Source organism: Scyliorhinus torazame, chromosome 1 (assembly GCF_047496885.1).
Source record: "Scyliorhinus torazame isolate Kashiwa2021f chromosome 1, sScyTor2.1, whole genome shotgun sequence".
Lineage (NCBI taxonomy): Eukaryota > Metazoa > Chordata > Chondrichthyes > Carcharhiniformes > Scyliorhinidae > Scyliorhinus > Scyliorhinus torazame.
The window spans coordinates 336498205-336517690 of NC_092707.1; the positions used below are offsets into that span (position 1 = coordinate 336498205).

The 19486-nt window shown below is 47.3% G+C and overlaps 1 protein-coding gene across 1 annotated transcript in view; it reads right to left on the reverse strand.

Moving 5' to 3' along the window:
- Positions 1 to 19486, reverse strand: part of ush2a (Usher syndrome 2A (autosomal recessive, mild)) — a 1730413-nt gene that overhangs the window by 1511294 nt on the left and 199633 nt on the right. The window contains exons 4-6 of the mRNA XM_072506478.1: positions 14077 to 14212; positions 1757 to 1820; positions 1271 to 1565 (exon numbers count right to left, since the gene is read on the reverse strand). Of these exons, the coding sequence (XP_072362579.1) occupies positions 1271 to 1565; positions 1757 to 1820; positions 14077 to 14212 (495 nt within the window). The remainder of the gene's footprint in view (positions 1 to 1270; positions 1566 to 1756; positions 1821 to 14076; positions 14213 to 19486) is intronic.

Sequence of the window (19486 nt, forward strand, 5' to 3'; positions counted from 1 at the left end):
CGCTTCCAGCCTGCATTGTCGTTGCTGCCTTCTACGGAGTATGTCTGCCTTGCCTGCCACAAGGTACGTGAGCGAAGCCTCCGCAGGATCGACCCCAGCAATCATAGATATAACTAGAAGAAATTGGAGAAGGAGAGAGACAGACAATCATTAGCCTTGAATGTTATGGTGTGCCAAATACTCATCCAGGTACTTTTTAAAGGATGCGAGGCATCCTGCCTCTACCACCCTATCAGGCAGTTCATTCCAGACCATCACCACTTTCTGGGTAAAAATGTTTTACCTCAAATTCCCCCTAAACCTCCCACCCCTCACTTTGAACTTGTGTCTCCTCATGACTAACCCTTCAACTAAGGAGAACAGCTGCTCCCTATCCACCCAGTCCATGCCCCTCATAATCTTGTACACCTCAATCAGGTCACCCCTCTGCTCCAGAGAAAACAACCCAAGCCTATCTAACTTCTCTTTATAACTTAAATGTTCCATCCCAAGCAACATTCTGGTGAAACTTCTCTGCATCCCCTCCAATGCAATTACATCCTTCCTATAATGTGGCAACCAGAATTGCTCACACTGCTCCAGCTGTGGCTTTCCCAAAGTTCTATGCAGCTCCATCATGACCTCCCTTACCACGACTGTCCTGCCTTCTCTCAGAGTGCCATTCAGCGAGCCAGTTGTGCGGGCAAACCTTGCTCTACACACTCACCCCCGGCCAATTCTGGAGCCCTTTGACCCCGGCCTACAGGAATTACCCGACTCCCCAGTGGGAAGTCACGCGGGCATTGTTTAGTACTCCTTGCTGGAAAATGGAAATGGCAACTAACCTCCTCACTTTCCCCCAGTAACCATTGCGCAGGTTCTTGTTTTTGAAAAGGAGTACTAAACGATGCCCGCATGACTTCCCTCTGGGGAGTCGGGTAATTCCCGGGAGGCCGCTGCATTCGATTTCAATCTCGTCAATGAGATTGAAATGAATGCAAATCAGGGTAAATTATATCCGCATCATTTTGTAGCGTGATTGGGAGCTTGCCATTGGGAGCGGGCCGGGTGCAATGTCGTTGCTGAATTGCATCCTTTATTTTGCACGCTTGTCATTATATCAGTCTTCTACTTTATTTTCCCTCCAGCATAACGAAAGTCAAAAAGCTGCAGTTTGTTTGACAGTCACTGTTTCAGCACAATATTGTTTATTGCATACATTCAATTATTTCAACATTTTAATTGTTTTAAAATTAAGATATTCTTTTCAAACTAACATGACTCAATTCACCTCATATTGCCCATTCTGCAAATCAATAGTTATGCTGACTCCATTATTCAACTGAGCTAGATCAGTGAACACAGAGGAGACCCATGATGTCCCGATGTCCTCATCATTGATGTAATTTAATGGATGACCATGTAAATTCAGTCGAAGCACCCGGTCATTGGTGGTGTCATCAGCACCATTTGGAATGCAGTATCTTTGTACAAGTGGATGAACACGTGGGTGGGCCCCTGGGCAGCGGCAATTTGTCTGGGTGTGTATGAATGGTAATTTACCAGAAAACACTTCATGAATTTCTCTGTCGAATAAAAGAAACAATAAAGACAACAAATACAAAGTCAGAAGGTAAAATCAATTAAATAGCATGCAATTTCATTCAAATGGCTTTTTGCATTTATCCCATTAATTCACACTTTTGATCAAATGTTAATGCCAATGGTCAAATGTTAATGCCAAGACGGCACTAAAAAACTACAGAGATGAACGTACCTATTTGTGAGAGCTGTTTGATAGAATCGTAAATCTTGCATTCGACCAATGAACTGCTCAGAGCCTGTGAAATAGTAATCAAAAAGGTCAATACGATTATAAGGCACTTGCCAAATAGGCAAGAGTAGAACATTAGGTCAGCACATTGCGGAAAGGTTTATTGCAAATTACTTACATCTTAATGGTTTTATTCTGTCACAACTCTTGGTGCGATTTACCAGAAAAGTTTCTAAGTGTAAGTTTGAACGGGTTTGGCGGGGTGTTTCCCGCAGGCTCTTTCGGTGAGGTCCACACTGGTATTTACCCACACAGAGGGCGCGATCAAACTAAAAAAATAGAGACCGTTCTGGGCATGATTACTGGGGTCATTCCTAGCGCTTGTTGCCTGAGGAAAGACCCCGCTATTTAATGCCACTCTGTTTGTTTTTAGTGCCCAGGCGGAGTCACCCCGGCGAGTGGAGCCCCTCCGTGCAGGAAGAGATTGGGGTGTCATTTTTAACTTCTCGACCCCCTCCACCCCCAGGAATCAACTCTGCCGGACCCCCCCCCCAACCACAAAACCCCAACTCACTTATACGAGGACCATCGAAATCCCACACCCCACCTCACATGGGTGGAGCATCTCTCGGCCCGATCCCGGCGCGGGTTAAATGCCGGGGTGCCACCCTGTCCGGAGGCCAACTAACAGAGTGCTTCCAGTGAGAACCCCTCTCCCACTTTGAGGCACCATTCCAACTGGTTCCCATATGTGAGGAACAGTACTGAACTGCGCCCGGCTCGAGTCTCCTCGGTGAGGCGGATAGATGCCGTGTGGCCGTCAGACCAGCGAAAGCACGGCAAAGTGGTTCTTAAACCCACGATGGGCGGGACCCAGAACACGACGTTTCACGAGATTTCGTTCGATCTCGAAAGACGTAACAGCCATCAGGATCCATGGCTGATGAGGGAAATCAAGGACAGCATTAACAGCAAAAGAAAAGGTGTACAAGCCGGGAAAGATTAGTGGGAATCCAGAGAATTGGAAAGCCTTTAAAAGCGTGTAGAGGACAACTATAAAAGGAATAAGGGGGAGAAGATGAAATGGGAGTGTAAACTAGCTAATAATATAAAAGAAGATAGCAAGAGTTTTTTCAATATATAAAAGGTAAGAGAGAGGCAAGAATAGACATTGGACCACTGGAAAATGAGGCTGGAGAAGTAGTAATAGGAAACAAAGAAATGGGAGAGGAACTCAATAGTTACTTTGCATCAGTCTTCACCATGGAAAACACCAGTTGGATACCAGAATTTCAGGAGAATTAGGGATCAGAGGTGAGTGTACTGGCCTTCATGAAGGAGAAGGTTCTGAGGAAACTGAAACATCTAAAGGTGGGTTTCACTGGGGGCCATGCCCACGAAAGGAGGTAGAGGTGGGTATGAAGTGTGAGGCATGTTTTGGGGGGGGGGCGGTGAAGGGTGGGGATCCTGGAAGTGAGGGGGCCTAAAAGGGTGCGTGGGAAGGCCTGAAAAGGGGGGCCCATAGCGGGGCGTCATCACTTGGGCGGGTGAGGGGGAAGGAGGTTGTGGGGTAATGCTTTGAAATGCACACATTTAGGAACTTTTCCATTAAATCCCATCTGGTGTGGGCTTTACCGGGGAGAAACTCCCTACAAAAGTGACTAAGTATGGTTAGACAGCGGTGGGTAACTCGCCAACAGTGCCTGGTGAAACTCCCAGAGAAACTCACCACAAATGACACTTAGAAAGCTTTCCATTAGATCCCACTCATAGACTACTAAGGGAAGCCTACATCCCTTCTTGCTGAGGCACTGCTTTTGCACCCACTCCGAATGTTGCTACATGTTTTTCTCTACGGAGGTAACCAGCCTCTCATCATCAGAGCTCATGCGGTTAGGCTTAGCATTAGGGTTAGGTTTAGAGATATCATGAAGATCCTCCATTCACAGTCACAAAGCTTCCACTTCCTCAGGGAACTCTGGTAGATGTCCACACATATGCTGCTGATTGGGCAAATATTGTGGCCCAAAGGTGGCTCCTGAGGCTCCACATTCCTGCCCACTGGAGTGTCATCATGACTTTTCTCCCTCCTCCAAAGTGTACTGTGCACAGATATCTCTGATTCTGACACCTCCTACATTCTCACCCTATGCCATCAACTCTGCACATGCGCCACATCCCTCCAATGTGCCAGAATCCGAGTTGGCGGAATGTGAGTTAGTAAGATGTGACACTGTGATCTTGGATGTCTCCTCCTCCTCTTGATACCGGAGAATCATCTGACCTGGGGAGGAGGAGGTTAGCAAGCAGAGCTGGGATCTGTGTGAGACATGATGAGTCATTTAGATTTAGTCTTTCTCATTGAGAAAGCACCTCTGATGCATACCATTGCATTTAACCATGCTCTATCAGTATGATGCAACCCCATCCTGCACTCCCTCTCATGGCAATGTCTCCATGTGCTAACTGACGTGACAGCATGAACTCCACCATTACCACATTGTGCCAATGTGCTTCCAACACAACTTTTATTACATACTATTGGCCATCCGAAATGAAATGAATATGAAAAATTGCTTATTGTCACAAGTAGACTTCAAATGAAGTTACTGTGAAAAGCCCCTAGTCGCCACATTCCGGCGCCTGTTCGGGGAGGCTGGTACGGGAATTGAACCCGCGCTGCTGGCCTTAGTCTGCTTTACTAGCCAGCTATTTAGCCCTCTGTGCTAAACCAGCACCATTCACTCTTCACCAACATACAGATGTTCAGGCATCCTGGAAATCTGCATGGCCATTTGTTCAACTGTCTGAATGGGACTCAGCAAAGCTGACCCATCCATAGTCCAGATCATCTCCTTAGTGTTCTTTGCCCTTTCAAACTGCAATGACAACATGAATTTACATTACCCGGAGTTATTGTGTATTCAGGGACATTTCTCTTCACTGTACCTGTGAATCACAGTGCTCATTCACATGTATTCTGTGTAAACCTACATGAGGGGCGAAATTCTCCGGTATCGGCGCGATGTCCGCCGACCGGCGGCCAAAACGGCGCAAATCAGTCGGGCATCGCGCTGCCCCAAAGGTGCGGAATGCTCCGCATCTTGGGGGGCCGAGCCCCAACCTTAAGGGGCTAGGCCCACGCCGGACTAATTTCCACCCCGCCAGCTGGCGGAAAGGTCCTTTGGTGCCCCGCCAGCTCGCGCGGAAATGACATCTCCGGGCGGCACATGCGCGGGAGCGTTAGCGACCGCTGACGGCATTCCCGCGCATGCGCAGTGGAGGGAATCTCTTCCGCCTCCGCCATGGTGGCGACCGTGACGAAGGCGGAAGGAAAAGAATGCCCCCATGGCACAGGCCCGCCCGCGGATCGGTGGGCCCCGATCGCGGGCCAGGCCACCATGGGGGCACCCCCCGGGGCCAGATCGCCCCCCAGGATCCCGGAGCCTGCTCGTGCCACCTTGTCCCGCCGGTAAGGTAGGTGGTTTAATCTACGCCGTCGGGACAGGCATTTTAGCAGCGGGACTTTGGCCCATCTGGGCCGGAGAATCGCGGGGGGGGGGGGGGGCCGCCAACCGGCACGGCGCAATTCCCGCCCCCGCCGAATATCCGGTGCCGGAGAATTCGGCAACCGGCGGGGGCGGGATTCACGCCAGCCCCCGCCGATTCTCCGACCCGGCGGTGGGTTGGAGAATCTCACCCGAGGTGTTTAAACAAATAAGCCTCAGTGCTGAAACAGAGGTACATGTCAGATCTCACATCTTAGCTGCAAGCCCTTCCCTTGGACCAAGCTCACCCTGCTGGAATGCAGCAGGTTACTGAACCTTTTCTGGCACTGAATCCAGGATTGCTTGTGCTCTCCTATTGTGCTCAGCGCAGCTGCATTTCGTATCCAGGGCCTCTTAGTTATTGTAGGTGGATTCTGGTGGCCAGCAGGGTAGAGGGCGGATCTTCTTTTTTAGACCATTTCCACTAATACTGGAAGGTCCTGATCAGAAAGCTGCGTGGCAGCTAACCCAACCTTTCCCCTGTGTCTCGTCTGTGTGGCATTCTATCAATAAAATGTACAATGAAAAGAGTCATGGGCCATTCAGATTACAGTGTTCTCATTAAATGTTATGTGCTTACATGCACTAAGCATTTTAATCATATTATCAATGAATGCTGTTAATGGTGTGAATGGCTCTGTACAAGTGCCTGGTGCCATGGATGCTGTGACTGTCAATCCAAGGTAGCATGCTGTACTCCGGGATAATTCACAGCCCGACTGGTTTCCTCCCTCTCAGTCAGACTGTTAGGCCTTGACAGTGTGCAGATGTGAAGGACCAGGTTCTACAATGCGGACACATCCTGATAGATGGGTGGTAAGAGATGAAGTGAATGACCATGGAACTGTTCATTATGCATTCGTTGAGTCTTGCCAATTAACTTCAGAATATCTGTACCAGGTCTTGGTGGTAAGACAATACCTTCTCCATGGCTGTGTCTTGAGAATTCACTCCATGCTTTCAGTGCTTCAGAAGAGCACACATTGAATCGGCAGTAACACTGACAATTCTCCCACTGAACATAGTTCACAATCACCTGACCAATGGTGGATTTACAGTTAGTGGGGCCCTGTGCTCAACTTCATTTTTGTCCCTGGGATCCAAAGGCCAAAGCCAAGAAAATACACAAATTATTCAGTGCTTCTTCACTTGTAAAAACATGCCTGTATCATATAAGTATTCATTAATAACCACAGACTATCTATTTATTTACATATATTTTCCTGGTGCTGGTAAAATGTACTAAATAATTTCTCTTTACGTCTAAGTAATCCTTAATATTGGAACATCTGTGCTAATTATGACTGAAGATGATCATTCATGTGTTAGGTCGGGTGGTTCTGAATAATGCACTGAATTGTCTGCCATTATGCACAATATTAACCTAAAATTAATATTAAGATTGAACAATTACCAGGAATAACTTTCCTTTGGGAAAATGTCAGATAATGTGATGGTAGACAATGGAAATCTGGAGTGGCAGGGATGCTCAGGAAGACTGAATTGGAGGAACTCAGAACTCTTGGAGTGGTGTGGAGCTCAAATAGGCTATATAGTTAGAGATGGAGGTCAGCATATGGACAGGTTTGAACAATAAAGTTGAGTTTGAAGAATTACTACAAATGTGAGAAAAACAACATTGTTTTAAGGTTTTGCAGGTTTTTGAGCAATATAATTAAAGGTTTTTTTGAAAGATCTGGGAGAACAATCTGATGATTACAGAACATAAGAGATAAACTATTTAAAATGTTAGCTACAAAAGTCAAACTGTAATCATCTATTTCTTCCAAACAGAAACACTTAATCAACTATGTGTGCATGAATGAGTGCTGAGTATGTGTGTGTGTGTGTGTGTCTGGCTATGCCGTGCCAGGAGCACTAGGTTTTCCTTTCTACAATCGGGAAGATAGATGGATAGAAATAATGGAATAAATACATGGTTAGGATAAATGGACTGTCAGACAAAAAGAGTGATCGATAGGACGAAATGCATGTAAACTTACCACTGAGGCAAAATGTGTGCCTGTGCAGTTAAGTTGCATTTAGGGTTAAGGTAAGATAGACAAAGAACAGTAATTAACCCAGTAGGTTTTTATTTGGCTGTTTAGGACTGTGTGAGGGACGGCGGCTACAGGCTTATTTTTGGAAATGGGACCAAAGTAATCATGAAACACAGTAAGCGTTGCATTTTGAAAGAATATCACAAATCTGATTGAAAGAAATTCAAGTATTTTCATGAATAATCTAGAAGAAAGGGGCAGCATGGTGGCACAGTGGGTTAGCCCAGTTGCCTCACACCGCCGAAGTCCCAGGTTCGATCCCGCTCCGGGTCACTGCCTGTGTGGAGTTTGCACATTCCCCCCCCCCCCCGTGTTTGCATGGGTTTCATCCTCACAACCAAAAGATGTGCAGGCTAGGTGGGTTGGCCACGCTAAATTGCCCCTTAATTGGAAAAAATGAATTGGGTACTCTAAATTTTTATTTTTTTTAAAGAATAATCTAGAAGAAGATAGAGAAATTGAATTGCTTAGTTATTTGAAGTACTTGAAATAACAATGAGAATAAAGGAATGCTAATAGTAGTGGTACGTTGGGATCAGCATTACTCAGAGTTCTTGTAAAGTGATACATTACTGTGTGAATTTTTCAGGATGTGGTAAAATGGAATTTGGAGTTGGCACAAAGCTTGTTGTTAATCCTGGGAAGAATTCAAGCTATTATAAAGCATCGTGAAATGTTGAGCTACACGCAAATTATAAATTTTGTTCAAAATAATGTATCAAAGGTCAGCAGAGAACAATGCTAATATGTAAGCCTTGCAGAACCTAAATTGATCCAAACAATCTGAAGATAATGTGAGATCAGGAATGTATTAATATTGTAATTTAAAATATCTATAATGAATGTGTGTAACATAAATTTTTATCCAAGATAGCTAATAGGCTAGGTATCAAGTAAAGGGTTTATGCACTGGCATGTCATAGAACATAGAACATAGAACATTACAGCGCAGTACAGGCCCTTCGGCCCTTGATGTTGCGCCGACCGTGAAACCATTCTAAAGCCCATCTACATTATTCCCTTATCATCCATATGTTTATCCAATGACCATTTAAATGCCCCTAATGTTGGCGAGTCCACTACTGTTGCAGGCAGGGCATTCCACGGCATTAAGTATCCCTTGGAGCTAAGAGTCACCAAACTAATAATACAAACTAATAGTCATTCATTCTGCATTTTTATGATGGTGATGATCACCAAAATGTTGTTCTCTTAATAAGTATCACCAGCTTATTACAGTTAAAGTTACTTGACGTGCCTCTGGAGCTCAAGAGATATTCCATGTGTACATGTCTGTGTGTGTGCACACCCCAATTCCTGGCAGCTTTGGAGGTCTCAGTCAATACTATTGTTAAACATTTAGAGTACCCAATTCTTTTTTTTCCATTTAAGGGGCAATTTAATCTGACCAATCCACCTGCGCTGCACATCTGTGGGTTATGGGGGTGAGACGGAAACAGACACACGGAGAATGTGCAAATTCCACACAGACAGTGACCCGGGGCTGGGATCGAACCTGGGTACTCGGCGCCATGAGGCAGCAGTGCTAACCACTGCATCACCGTGCTGCTGTAAGTCTCAGTCGATATTAATGAAAAGTTTGAAAAATAATTAGACTATGCATTCATCAAAGTGTTGAGTCCTTCCCTTTAATTTCCTTTTATTCCCATTTCTTCTGTTTTATTCTATTATTTTTGGTCCATGGGCTCATAATTGGAATGCACCTTTAAGCAAAGGACTTGAAGCTGAGGCAGCCTGCTAATCCAGAAAATGCTAGTCCAGACAAATCCTGTCCAAACAGGATTTGTTTTTGGAGAGGAGAAAACAGACTCATCGGTGCTGAGTGAATCTTAAGAACCAGCTTTGGTGGAATTCGGTTTGAATGGCTGGCTGGCAAACAGTGGGTTGATCACGCACTGTTCTGGCTAACAACTGTCAGTGATTGATTCCTGCGGATGTTTCTGAGAGAGCTAGTCAGAAGTGATTCGACCTGGAACGAAGAAGGGACTCTCTCTCTCTCTATCTCTCTGCTGAAGTAAAAGACTTTTATTGTTCTAAAGCCAGTGAGTTCCGAGCACATCTTTACCATATAGTTGAAATGATATAGAATCTACAAAGAAAGTAGACAGACTTGTCAGAGAAAACCCTCTCAAGCTTAGAAGGAAGAAACATCAAAGCGAAATCTTTAACTCCTAAAAGACTTTAACTGAAAACCGTTGTAATGCAGGGAGATCTTTTATACCTTTTACTTTATCATAATATTTCTTTCCTCTCCACCACACTTTCCCTCTGTTTTCTGTCTATGTTTGTGTGTGTATATAGAGTGGGGCAATGTGGAAAGGGGGGGTTGGGTAAGGGGTTAGTCAGTTACATTTTTATCAGTTTAATTATATTACTGTTAAATAATTAAAGGTTATTTGTCCTAAATTTACAAACCTGGTGACTGCATTTTATTGGGCTCAGCCAAGGTCCTCAGGTATTTTAAATTAACATCTAATTTCACATACGTTGAGACTTCAAATCTAGTGGGGCTGGAATTGACCGTGCAATAGCCCAGGGTGTTGTGACAAAAGCAACACAAATTATTACTGGAGCTCAGATAGTTATGGCAACTTGATGGTTCTGATGAGCACTGTTGGATTCAGCACCATGGCTAGCGCTGCAAACCCATTCTCTCATTACCCGTCTCCCCTGCACAATAGAGTCTTGAAGCATTAAATGTCAAAGTAGTTATATGACCTCTGTAAACCAGAATGCTACAGCCATATCAACAAATTATAAATGATCAATTACAGTGTTTGAATATTGCGTATAGGATCAGTTAAATTAATGCAATTCCAGTGAAGGGTATCTTTATGAATGCAGCAGGGAATGTTTTGAAACTCATTCATTTGTGGGGCACCCTACCCTTTGGGGGACCAGTGCCACGGCAGTGTAATTCAACGTAAATCCACCCTGTACCTTACAAGGAAATAATGGCTCCTCCAAGGCACAGGAACTTAACCATGGGTGACCAACATCTCAAGTGGGCCTTTCTGAAAACCCACTTTTTATATGGAACTGAGTCACTCAATCTGCACAAGCCCATCTCGGGTCCTTCACTGTTTATGGGCTTTCCCATCTCAACTCTATTATAGCACCCCCCCCCCCCCCCACTCCCCTCTCACCCTTTCCCCGTCCCTCCCTCAGACTAAAAATCAGACCTGTGCACAGGCATTTTTAAAAGTCAGGTTCGTGGAGCCGGGAATTCTCCCAACTCTGCACACCCAACATGCAGACAAAAAGCCAGACCCTTGTCTTATCATTTGCTTCTTTATTGCTAACATTTACTTTTAGTTCTCTCTTTGTCATCTTCCTCTCCTTTTCTTCTATTTATCTTTTTGGGTTTTTTCTTTTGCATTAAGTTGGTAAGTTACAATGCATAATGGGGTGGAGTAGGAGGACCCATGACTGCAGCCTACATTTGGGATGGGGTTGTGGTAAATTACAGCCATTGCTATCTCCCCAATGCCTTCCCCAGCATATGCTACTCCTGACTCCCATTGCATCCTCTACTCCTTCACCTCCCCACATTCCTTATTCTTCCAATTACCTATTCACTATCCCTATCTCTTCCTCTTTGAACTACATGTTCAAACTCTATATCACTCCTTTTGTTGTTGTTCACCCAACCCTTCAATTTTACCCATCTCCTTTATTCCCACTTATGGAGATAAGCTACATGCCGCCTCATCATCTATCAATAATCTGATGGTTGTCATTGACCAGAAACTGAACTAGACTACCCAGATATATACTGTGGCACAAAAGCAGGTCAGATGCCAGGTAACCTACTCTGAGTAACTCACTTCCTGACTCCCCAATGCCTGTCCACAACTACAAGGCATAAGTCAGGAGTATAATGGAATACTCTCCAACAACACTCAAGAGGTTTGACACTAACCAGGACAAAGCAACCCATTTGATTAGCACCCCATCCATAAACATCCACTCCCTCCACCACTGAGGCACAGTGGCACCAATGTGTACCATCTACAAGATGCACTGCAGGAACTCACCAAGGTTCTTTAGGAAGCACCTCCCAAACCCACAACTACTACCATCTAGAGGGACAAGGGCAGCAGATGCGTGGGAACCCCACCACCTAGAAATTCCCCTCCAGGTCACTCACCACCCTGACTTGGAAATATATTGCCGTTCCTTCACTGTCCCTGGGTCAAAATCCTGGAACCCCCTCCCTAACTGCATTGTGGGTGTACCTTTGGCAGATGGACTACGACAATTCAAGAAGGCAGCTCACCAACACTTCTCAAGGGGAATTAGGGATGGGCAATAAATGCTGTTCTAGCCAGCGACGCCCACATCCCATGAACAAATAAAAAAAGGTTTTCCTCCCCCTCTCTTTTTCTACCTGTTTCTATATTAGAGGTTTAACTTGCTTTAAAGATTCATCTTACTTTAAAAAGAAAACAATTAGAATGGTGAAAGCACTTGCATGTCTTTATTTTCTATAGACCTATCTCACTCTCTCTCAGTGGTGTTCGCAATTATGTGTCACGGGTATTGGAAATCTCTCATTGCTTTTCGAACAATTAACAAACAACAAGTTAATAAATAGTGAACTTAAAAATTGAGCTGGATAAAGATACACTGATGATAATATTAAAGAAACTATTTTAACCCTGCCCATTTGGCAGGTGGCTAGGTAAAACCAGTGGCCAGCTAAAATCATCAAAGCCTTGACTGTTATTTTAACTCTGGGTCTGAATGGGGAAGCAATTATAGCTTTCTCATCAGAGCCACCAAGCTGGAAGAGAAGCTGCAGCTGGAAGACTCTGAAAAAGGTAAATCTTTTTACTTTTGCTTTTTCTGACATTTCTCAGGGGGCCACTAAGAGCAGGAGTGCTTCTCCAGGTACACACAATAAAAATCAAGGCTTCTCCGGCCTCAATGTTTACTTGCTCCAAATGACATGAGTGCCAGGAAGCATTCCTTTGGTCCCTGTAGGCAACCTCCTGCCATCCAACATTGAGCTTCTGCACATCAGCTAATAATTGTCACTTGCAATTAGTTTCAAGCAGTAATATGACTAAAACTGTGCAGATGAAACCAGGAAGTTAAAATCTCCTGGGCCTCACACTGCCAAGGTTAGGGCAGTTTGGTACACAACTCCCACCCTGCTTTAATATATGAACTCAAATCTCTTTACCCTTTCTTTCACTCTCATGATTTCTTTCCCCAGCCTCTCTCTGACCCCAATCTCTCTCTCTGGTCAAGAAATTTAGTTAATGCCAGGAAGCAGTGCAAATCATGTTTTATGCTTTAAAATCTTACCCAAGGACATCAGCCTGAAACTTATTGAAAATTGGGTCGCTGACCTCATCAATATAAAACCAGTATGATACACCACTAAACAAGCATCCCAATGTGACTCAATGTTGTGACCTCAGCAATCATGTCCGGCTCAAATCCAAAGCAGCCCATAGACAGATTCTTGGGGCGGTGGGGGGTTGTAGATCAGCCCAGACTAGCAGAAGGAAGAGCTCCACATAAGTTACTTACCTTTTAGTTGACAGGTAGCAGTCTTTTTTAAAGGCTGCTGACTAGGCAAATGTAGACTAAATGGAACATGCACAGTACATGTTCAGTCAGTTTATATTGGCTTTGAGAGTAGTGTTGGCTTTGGGAGTATGGTCCTAAAGAGGCATTTGTACGAGGATTAGCATATTCAAGCAGCTTAATGTCTGCTTCAGGCAAATGCAAAAACAGGTAGGGCAGTACTCAAAGATCACATGGTTCCACTTAAGTGTGAGTCTCTGACTGTCCAAACCTATGAAATATAAATGGTCAGATATCCTAGGTAGGACGTTGTATAACTGAGGTTGTGGGGAAGTATAAACATATCTTTTTTTAACCTGGCATTTATTAGATCATGAATGTAAAATAATTACATTTAAGCAGTATAATATGGAGGGATGTCCCTCACTTTCCAGAAACCTTTCTGAAATCTATGTTTCCCAAATCAGCCAGGACAAAACTTCACATTTCAGTTGATCCTGTTTCTTTTTAATAAAGTGAAATAACATCAAATGGGCCACACAAGTAACAAGAAGGTCAGAGTACAGGAATAATTATGAAATGAAAATCACAGAACCATCCATCTTCAATGTACTTGTATTACTCAGACCATGAGTCCAGTCTGATTACTGGTAGTTTTAGCGTCCGTCAATTGTGAGCATCTTGTATTATCATTGCATTAAAGTCAACAGTTAAGGTGTAAGTTTCCATGTCACAGTTTTATTACAAAATGATAATGAACTCTCGTCAGGTTCATTAATTTGAAAATAGCTCTTCTTAAATAGTAACTGTACTCCACAGTCAATTCAAAATCAGTTATCAGGGTTAGAATTTTTATAAGTGTTGGATGTTTCAAAGACCCAATTCAACCTGAACTTTTTCACAACTTCTATTAGGCATTAAAGTGCATTTTAAACAACAGGAGCCTGGAAACAGACGGAAAAGATTGTTTTTATAGTAACTGCTGAGCTCCTTTTTGACTACCATTAAGAAATTGTGATGTTGGTTATATGGGGCATGGCTCTGACCACACAAGTTTGTAAATCTGCCACTGATAAATGTTAATAGATTCAGCAGCTATAATGCCGAATGGAAATGTACGGTTAACTTCAGTTTTTAAAGTTTATTGCAGTCTCACCATTCAGACTTTGTCCGATCCGTATCACAGCATTGGCAGTTGCATCTGAAATTTGTTCAGTGAGAAGCTGTGTATCGAAAGCAGTGTTGTCTTCCTCTAAGCCATTTATGAAGAAACTGACTCGAGTGTTCTGTGTCTGAAATAAAACAAATCAATACAAAGGGTTGGTCAATATTCCACCTGTATATAAAATAAATGTTGAGCTGGATTCTCTGTTTCCGAGACTAAGTGTTGACACCGGGACAGAATAATAATCGAATGACAATCTTTATTATTGTCACAAGTAGGCTTACATTAACACTGCAATGAGGTTACTGTGAAAATCCCCTTGTCGCCACACTCCGGCACCTATTAGGGTATACAGAGGGAGAAGCCCCGGATGCTCCGGTTCCCTCCCACAGTCAAAACGATGTGCAGGGAAGGTGGATTGGCCATGCTAATTTGCCCTTAGTGTCCAAAACAATGCTCAGGTGGGGCTACTGGGTTACGGGGATAGGGTGGAGGTGTGGGCTTAGGTAGGGTGCTCTTTTCCAAGGGCCCGGTGCAGACTCGATGGGCCGAATGGCCTCCTTCTGCACTGTGAATTCTATGATTCTATGATAATTCATCGAACAAGCACGTCTTTCGGGACTTGTGTGAGGAAACCGGAGCACACGGAGAAAACCCATACAGATACGGGGAGAACGTGCAGACTCCGCACAGACAGTGACCCAAGCAGGAATCAAATCTGGCATCTTGGCGATGTGCTAACCACTGTGCTACCGTGCCATCCATTCGGTGGTGTTCTACGACCATGGATTCAGCACCGGTCCCGTGTAATACATAATCTGTTAATGGGCTAGCACCAGGGCCACGTGGAAATAGAGCATTTCCAATGAAAATGGTGTTTGATTCACCGGGGTCATGATTGGTATTTGAGAGGCTGACAAGCTACAGCTACATATAAGAACTCCACTCCCCACACACACTCATTCCTGCCAAGAAGCTAGCAGCCCGGAGAGCAGCACTGCTGCAGTTGCGGAACAAGAGAGCCTGCTGGACTCTATGGAGGAGAAGCGGGTTGCCCTGTTCCCTGGAGTGGAAAGGAGGTTGCCATCTGCCACCGTACACTAAGCCTGGGCACAGGTGACAAAGGCCATGAGCACTGTGGACCCCACCACCAGGACCAGCCAACTGTGTCGGAAGAAGCTACACACATCCTCAGGGCGGCCAGGTTGAGTAGCCAGCACCATGCCCGTCACCAACCACTGTCCCACACACCATAACCCCCCATCCAGAGGGCGTCTGAGCACCACCCGCCGGCAATCTGCTCGCACCCCACCCTGAGGCACATGCTAGCACCCATATCGCCCACCAAGGCCGGATGCCCTGTTCACAAAGGCCACCCGCTGCCCAGCCCTTGTGCTGCTCGCGTCCGACTGCCTAACACTGCATTTTCTGTTGACCCCCTCCCAGGAGAAGGTGGCGCATAACCGTAGCGAGAGAAGACTGCAGGGGCCCGCTGGATCTGGAACTCCTCACCGCCATAGAGTGGCAGACACTGGACCTGGTTGGTGGGCCTGATAAGAGGGCAGTCGCAGAGGCGGAGGTCGGCATCGGGGAACCAATGAGTCCCCACTGAGATGCGGTGTCCTATGGCATGCATGGCACCCCCCAACTACACCACCCCCCATCAAACCCCCACTTCCATCACACCACCACACCTCCCCACACAACCACAACCTCAGCACCCCAGCACCCCCAACCCACCAGGAGCAGGAGGCGGTGCCAACCATGCGTGCTGTCCAGGCTAACACTGCATGGGTGGTGTCCGTGGTGGAAGGCCATGGCGAAAGCATCGGCCATGGGTCAGGATATCCAAGGCCTGGGGCATTCCGTGCAAGCCATGGCTGAGGCACAGTAAAGGGCTGCTCTGTCACAGGCAGTCATGTACCAGGGCCACCTGGACATTGCAGCAGCGCTCCAGAGATTGGCCCAGTCACAATGGGTCATGGCTGCAGGCATCAACGGCATTGCCTGGGCGCTGGCTGACCGAATGAGTCACAGAGGGACCTGGCACAGTCACAGAGGGACATGGCACCATCCAAGGGTGAGATGGCCCAGTCCCTGTGTTCCATGGCCGTGAGCATTGAGACCCTGGTCGAGATGAGAGTGGGCCTCCAGGACTGGCAGCGCCAGGTGATGGGGAGGCCCATGGAGCTCACTCTGGCAGCAACCTATCCCAAGGAGTAACCCGGAGCCATCAGGCACCCTGAGAGAGGAGGAGGTGATGGGGTTCGGCCCGGTGACCCCCGCAGGGGAAGTGGCGGAACACCACAGAGCCTCGGATTGCATCTGATGGATAACGAACAGAACAGGGTGGCACCATATCATGTGGGACGCCTGACTGATGATTGTCCAGGCCAGGAGGACATTGCTCCAGAGGACAGCCGCCAAAGGGGACCTAGGTCACAGGGCGAGAATTGCAGCAGGGTGCCTCCACCCCATATCCACATAGTTGTAGCGTTCGGACCCGTAAGGCCAGAAAGTTAAATACGGGATGTTCATGCGGGCGTCATCTAGGCATGCTAGTCTGCGAACCACGAGGCGATTAGAGGGTCCTGTGCGTGTCCGCCCTGACTCACATGTTGTGCGGTCTCCTATGCCTGCCCAGGCCCCGTGCCCTGTCCATCCATCTCATTGAATGGGGCTGGGCGTTCACCCAGCATACTGGAGGGCCCCTCCCGAGCAATCCAGGCACCTGAACCACATCTTCAGGATGACGATGCACCGTTCGATCACAGCCCTGGCCGCGGCATGGACGTCGTTGTAGCGGGTGTCCGCATTGGTCTGTGGCCTCCGGATAGGCATCATCAGCCACGGCCACAGCAGATAGCCGCTATCGTCCAAAAGCCAACACCTCACCCGGGGGATGGCCTCAAAGGTGTTGGGAACCATCGAGTGTGCCAGGATGAAGGTGTCGTGTACACTGCCCGGGTATCACTTTTGGTTTGTGAAGACCACCCCCTCATGAGCCAGTGCTTGTACGGAGATATGCATCACGTCGATCACCCACTGGACCGAGGGCAACCCGGCGATAGCGGAGAACCCCGCTGCCCGGTCATCCTGGTGAACTCGGTCCACATTGCAGCTGATATATTGGACTGAGCAGGCATACAGGGCTTCCGTGACGGCGCAAATGCACCTGTGCCCTGAAATCTGCAAGATCCCTGACAGGTCCTCACTCGGCGCCTAGAAGAACCCTGTGGTGAAGAAATTCAGGGCGATCGTCGCTTTGACAGCCACCGGGAGCAGGTGACCTTCCCCCAAACCCCCCAATTCCAGGTGTCCCATGATCCAGCAGATATGTCATATGGTTTCCCTACTCAGCCGGAGTCTTTGATGGCATGCTCAGTCCAATAGGTCCTCAAATGACAGGCACTGCTGGTGCACACAAGGCCTAAGGCTGCACCTCCTTCCCACCTCCTTCTCGACCTGTTGGGTGGCCGGCTCTCCATCTCACCGGCTAGCTCCTGTTCCTGTGGGGCGTGCACCGCTGCTGCAGGGTCCTCCCCAAGCAGCTCCTACTCATACAGCCTCATACAGCCTCAGTGTATCCGCCAGGGCAGTAGCAGCTAGGATGATGGCAAATATTCCTGAAATCCATTGTCTGCAGGGGGTGAAAGGCAGACATGTTAGCACGGTGCGTATCCCCATGCCCAACCAGGTACACTGGGCTACACGGTGGCCCCGGCCTGCATTGAGGCCCCTGCCCCCACATGCACCCTCCCCTCCTCCCCATCCCCACACCCCCCCCCCCAACCATTCCCCCAGGCACTCTGGCCTCCATAGCGACGGCACCGCAGGGGCCTCTGGCCTTGGCACCCATCCCTGCCTGCTGGCGCCACTTATACCAGATGTACGCTCTGCAACCACCGTCTGCCGCCCTACTCTAGAGCTACTGTGGGTGTTTGTTGGGACTCTTCTTTTACCTTCTAATGAGAGTTTTTTTTAAAATATATTTTATTAAAGTTTTCAAACACAGTTTATCCACCTTACAAATCAACATAAAAGATAACACAATCTAATAAGTAACATTATTTAAATAAAATAGTGAACTAACAAATTAACAAAAAATAGTGCTCCCCCCCCCCCTCTGCGCTGCTGCTGCTGACGATCTATTTTTCCTCAACGTTCCGCGAGATAGTCAAGGAACGGTTGCCACCGCCTGGAGAATCCCTGAACCGATCCTCTCAACGCAAACTTCATCCGTTCCAGTTTTATGAACCCTGCCATATCGTTTATCCAGGCCTCCATGCCGGGGGGTTTCGCTCCCTTCCACATGAGTAAGATCCTTCGCCGGGCTACCAGGGACGCAAAGGCCAGAATATCGGCCTCTTTCGCCTCCTGCACTCCCGGCTCCTCCGCTACCCCAAATATAGCTAACCCCCAGCCTGGCTTGACCCGGACCTTCACCACCTTTGAAATCACTCTTGCCACTCCCCTCCAGTACTCATCCAGTGCCGGACACGACAAAAACATATGTGTGTGGTTCGCCGGGCTTCCCAAGCAGCTCCCGCACCTGTCCTCCACTCCGAAGAACCTGCTCAGCCTTGCTCCCATCATGTGTGCTCTGTGTAGAACCTTGAATTGTATCAGGCTAAGCCTGGCACACGAGGAAGAGGAATTTACCCTACTTAGGGCATCAGCCCACAGACCCTCCTCAATCTCCTCCCCCAGCTCTTCTTCCCATTTTCCCTTCAGCTCCTCTACCAGCGCCTCCTCCTCGTCTCTCATCTCCTGATATATTTCGGACACTTTGCCCTCCCCGACCCATACCCCCGAAATCACTCTATCCTGGATCCCCTGTGTCGGGAGCAGCGGATATTCCCTCACCTGTTGCCTCGTAAACGCCCTCACTTGCATGTATCTAAAGATATTCCCCGGGGGCAACTCATACTTTTCCTCCAGCGCTCCCAGGCTCACGAACGTCCCGTCAATAAACAAATCTCTCAAACTCCTAATTCCTGCCCGATGCCAGCTCTGGAACCCTCCGTCCATCCTTCCTCGGACAAACCTATGGTTGTTCCTGATTGGGGACCACACCGAGGCACCCGTCACACCCCTATGTCGCCTACATTGCCCCCAGATCCTTAAGGTTGCCACCACCACTGGGTTTGTGTTATACCTTTTCGGGGAGAGCGGTAGCGGTCCATCACCAGCGCCTTTAGACTCGTTCCTTTACAGGACGCTATCTCCCGCCTCTTCCACGCCGCCCCCTCTCCCTCACTCATCCACTTGCGAACCATCGCCACATTGGCGGCCCAGTAATAATCGTTCAGATTCGGCAACGCCAGTCCCCCTCTGTCCCTGCTGCGCTGCAGGAACCCCCTCCTTACCCTCGGGGTCTTCCCTGCCCACACGAAACTCA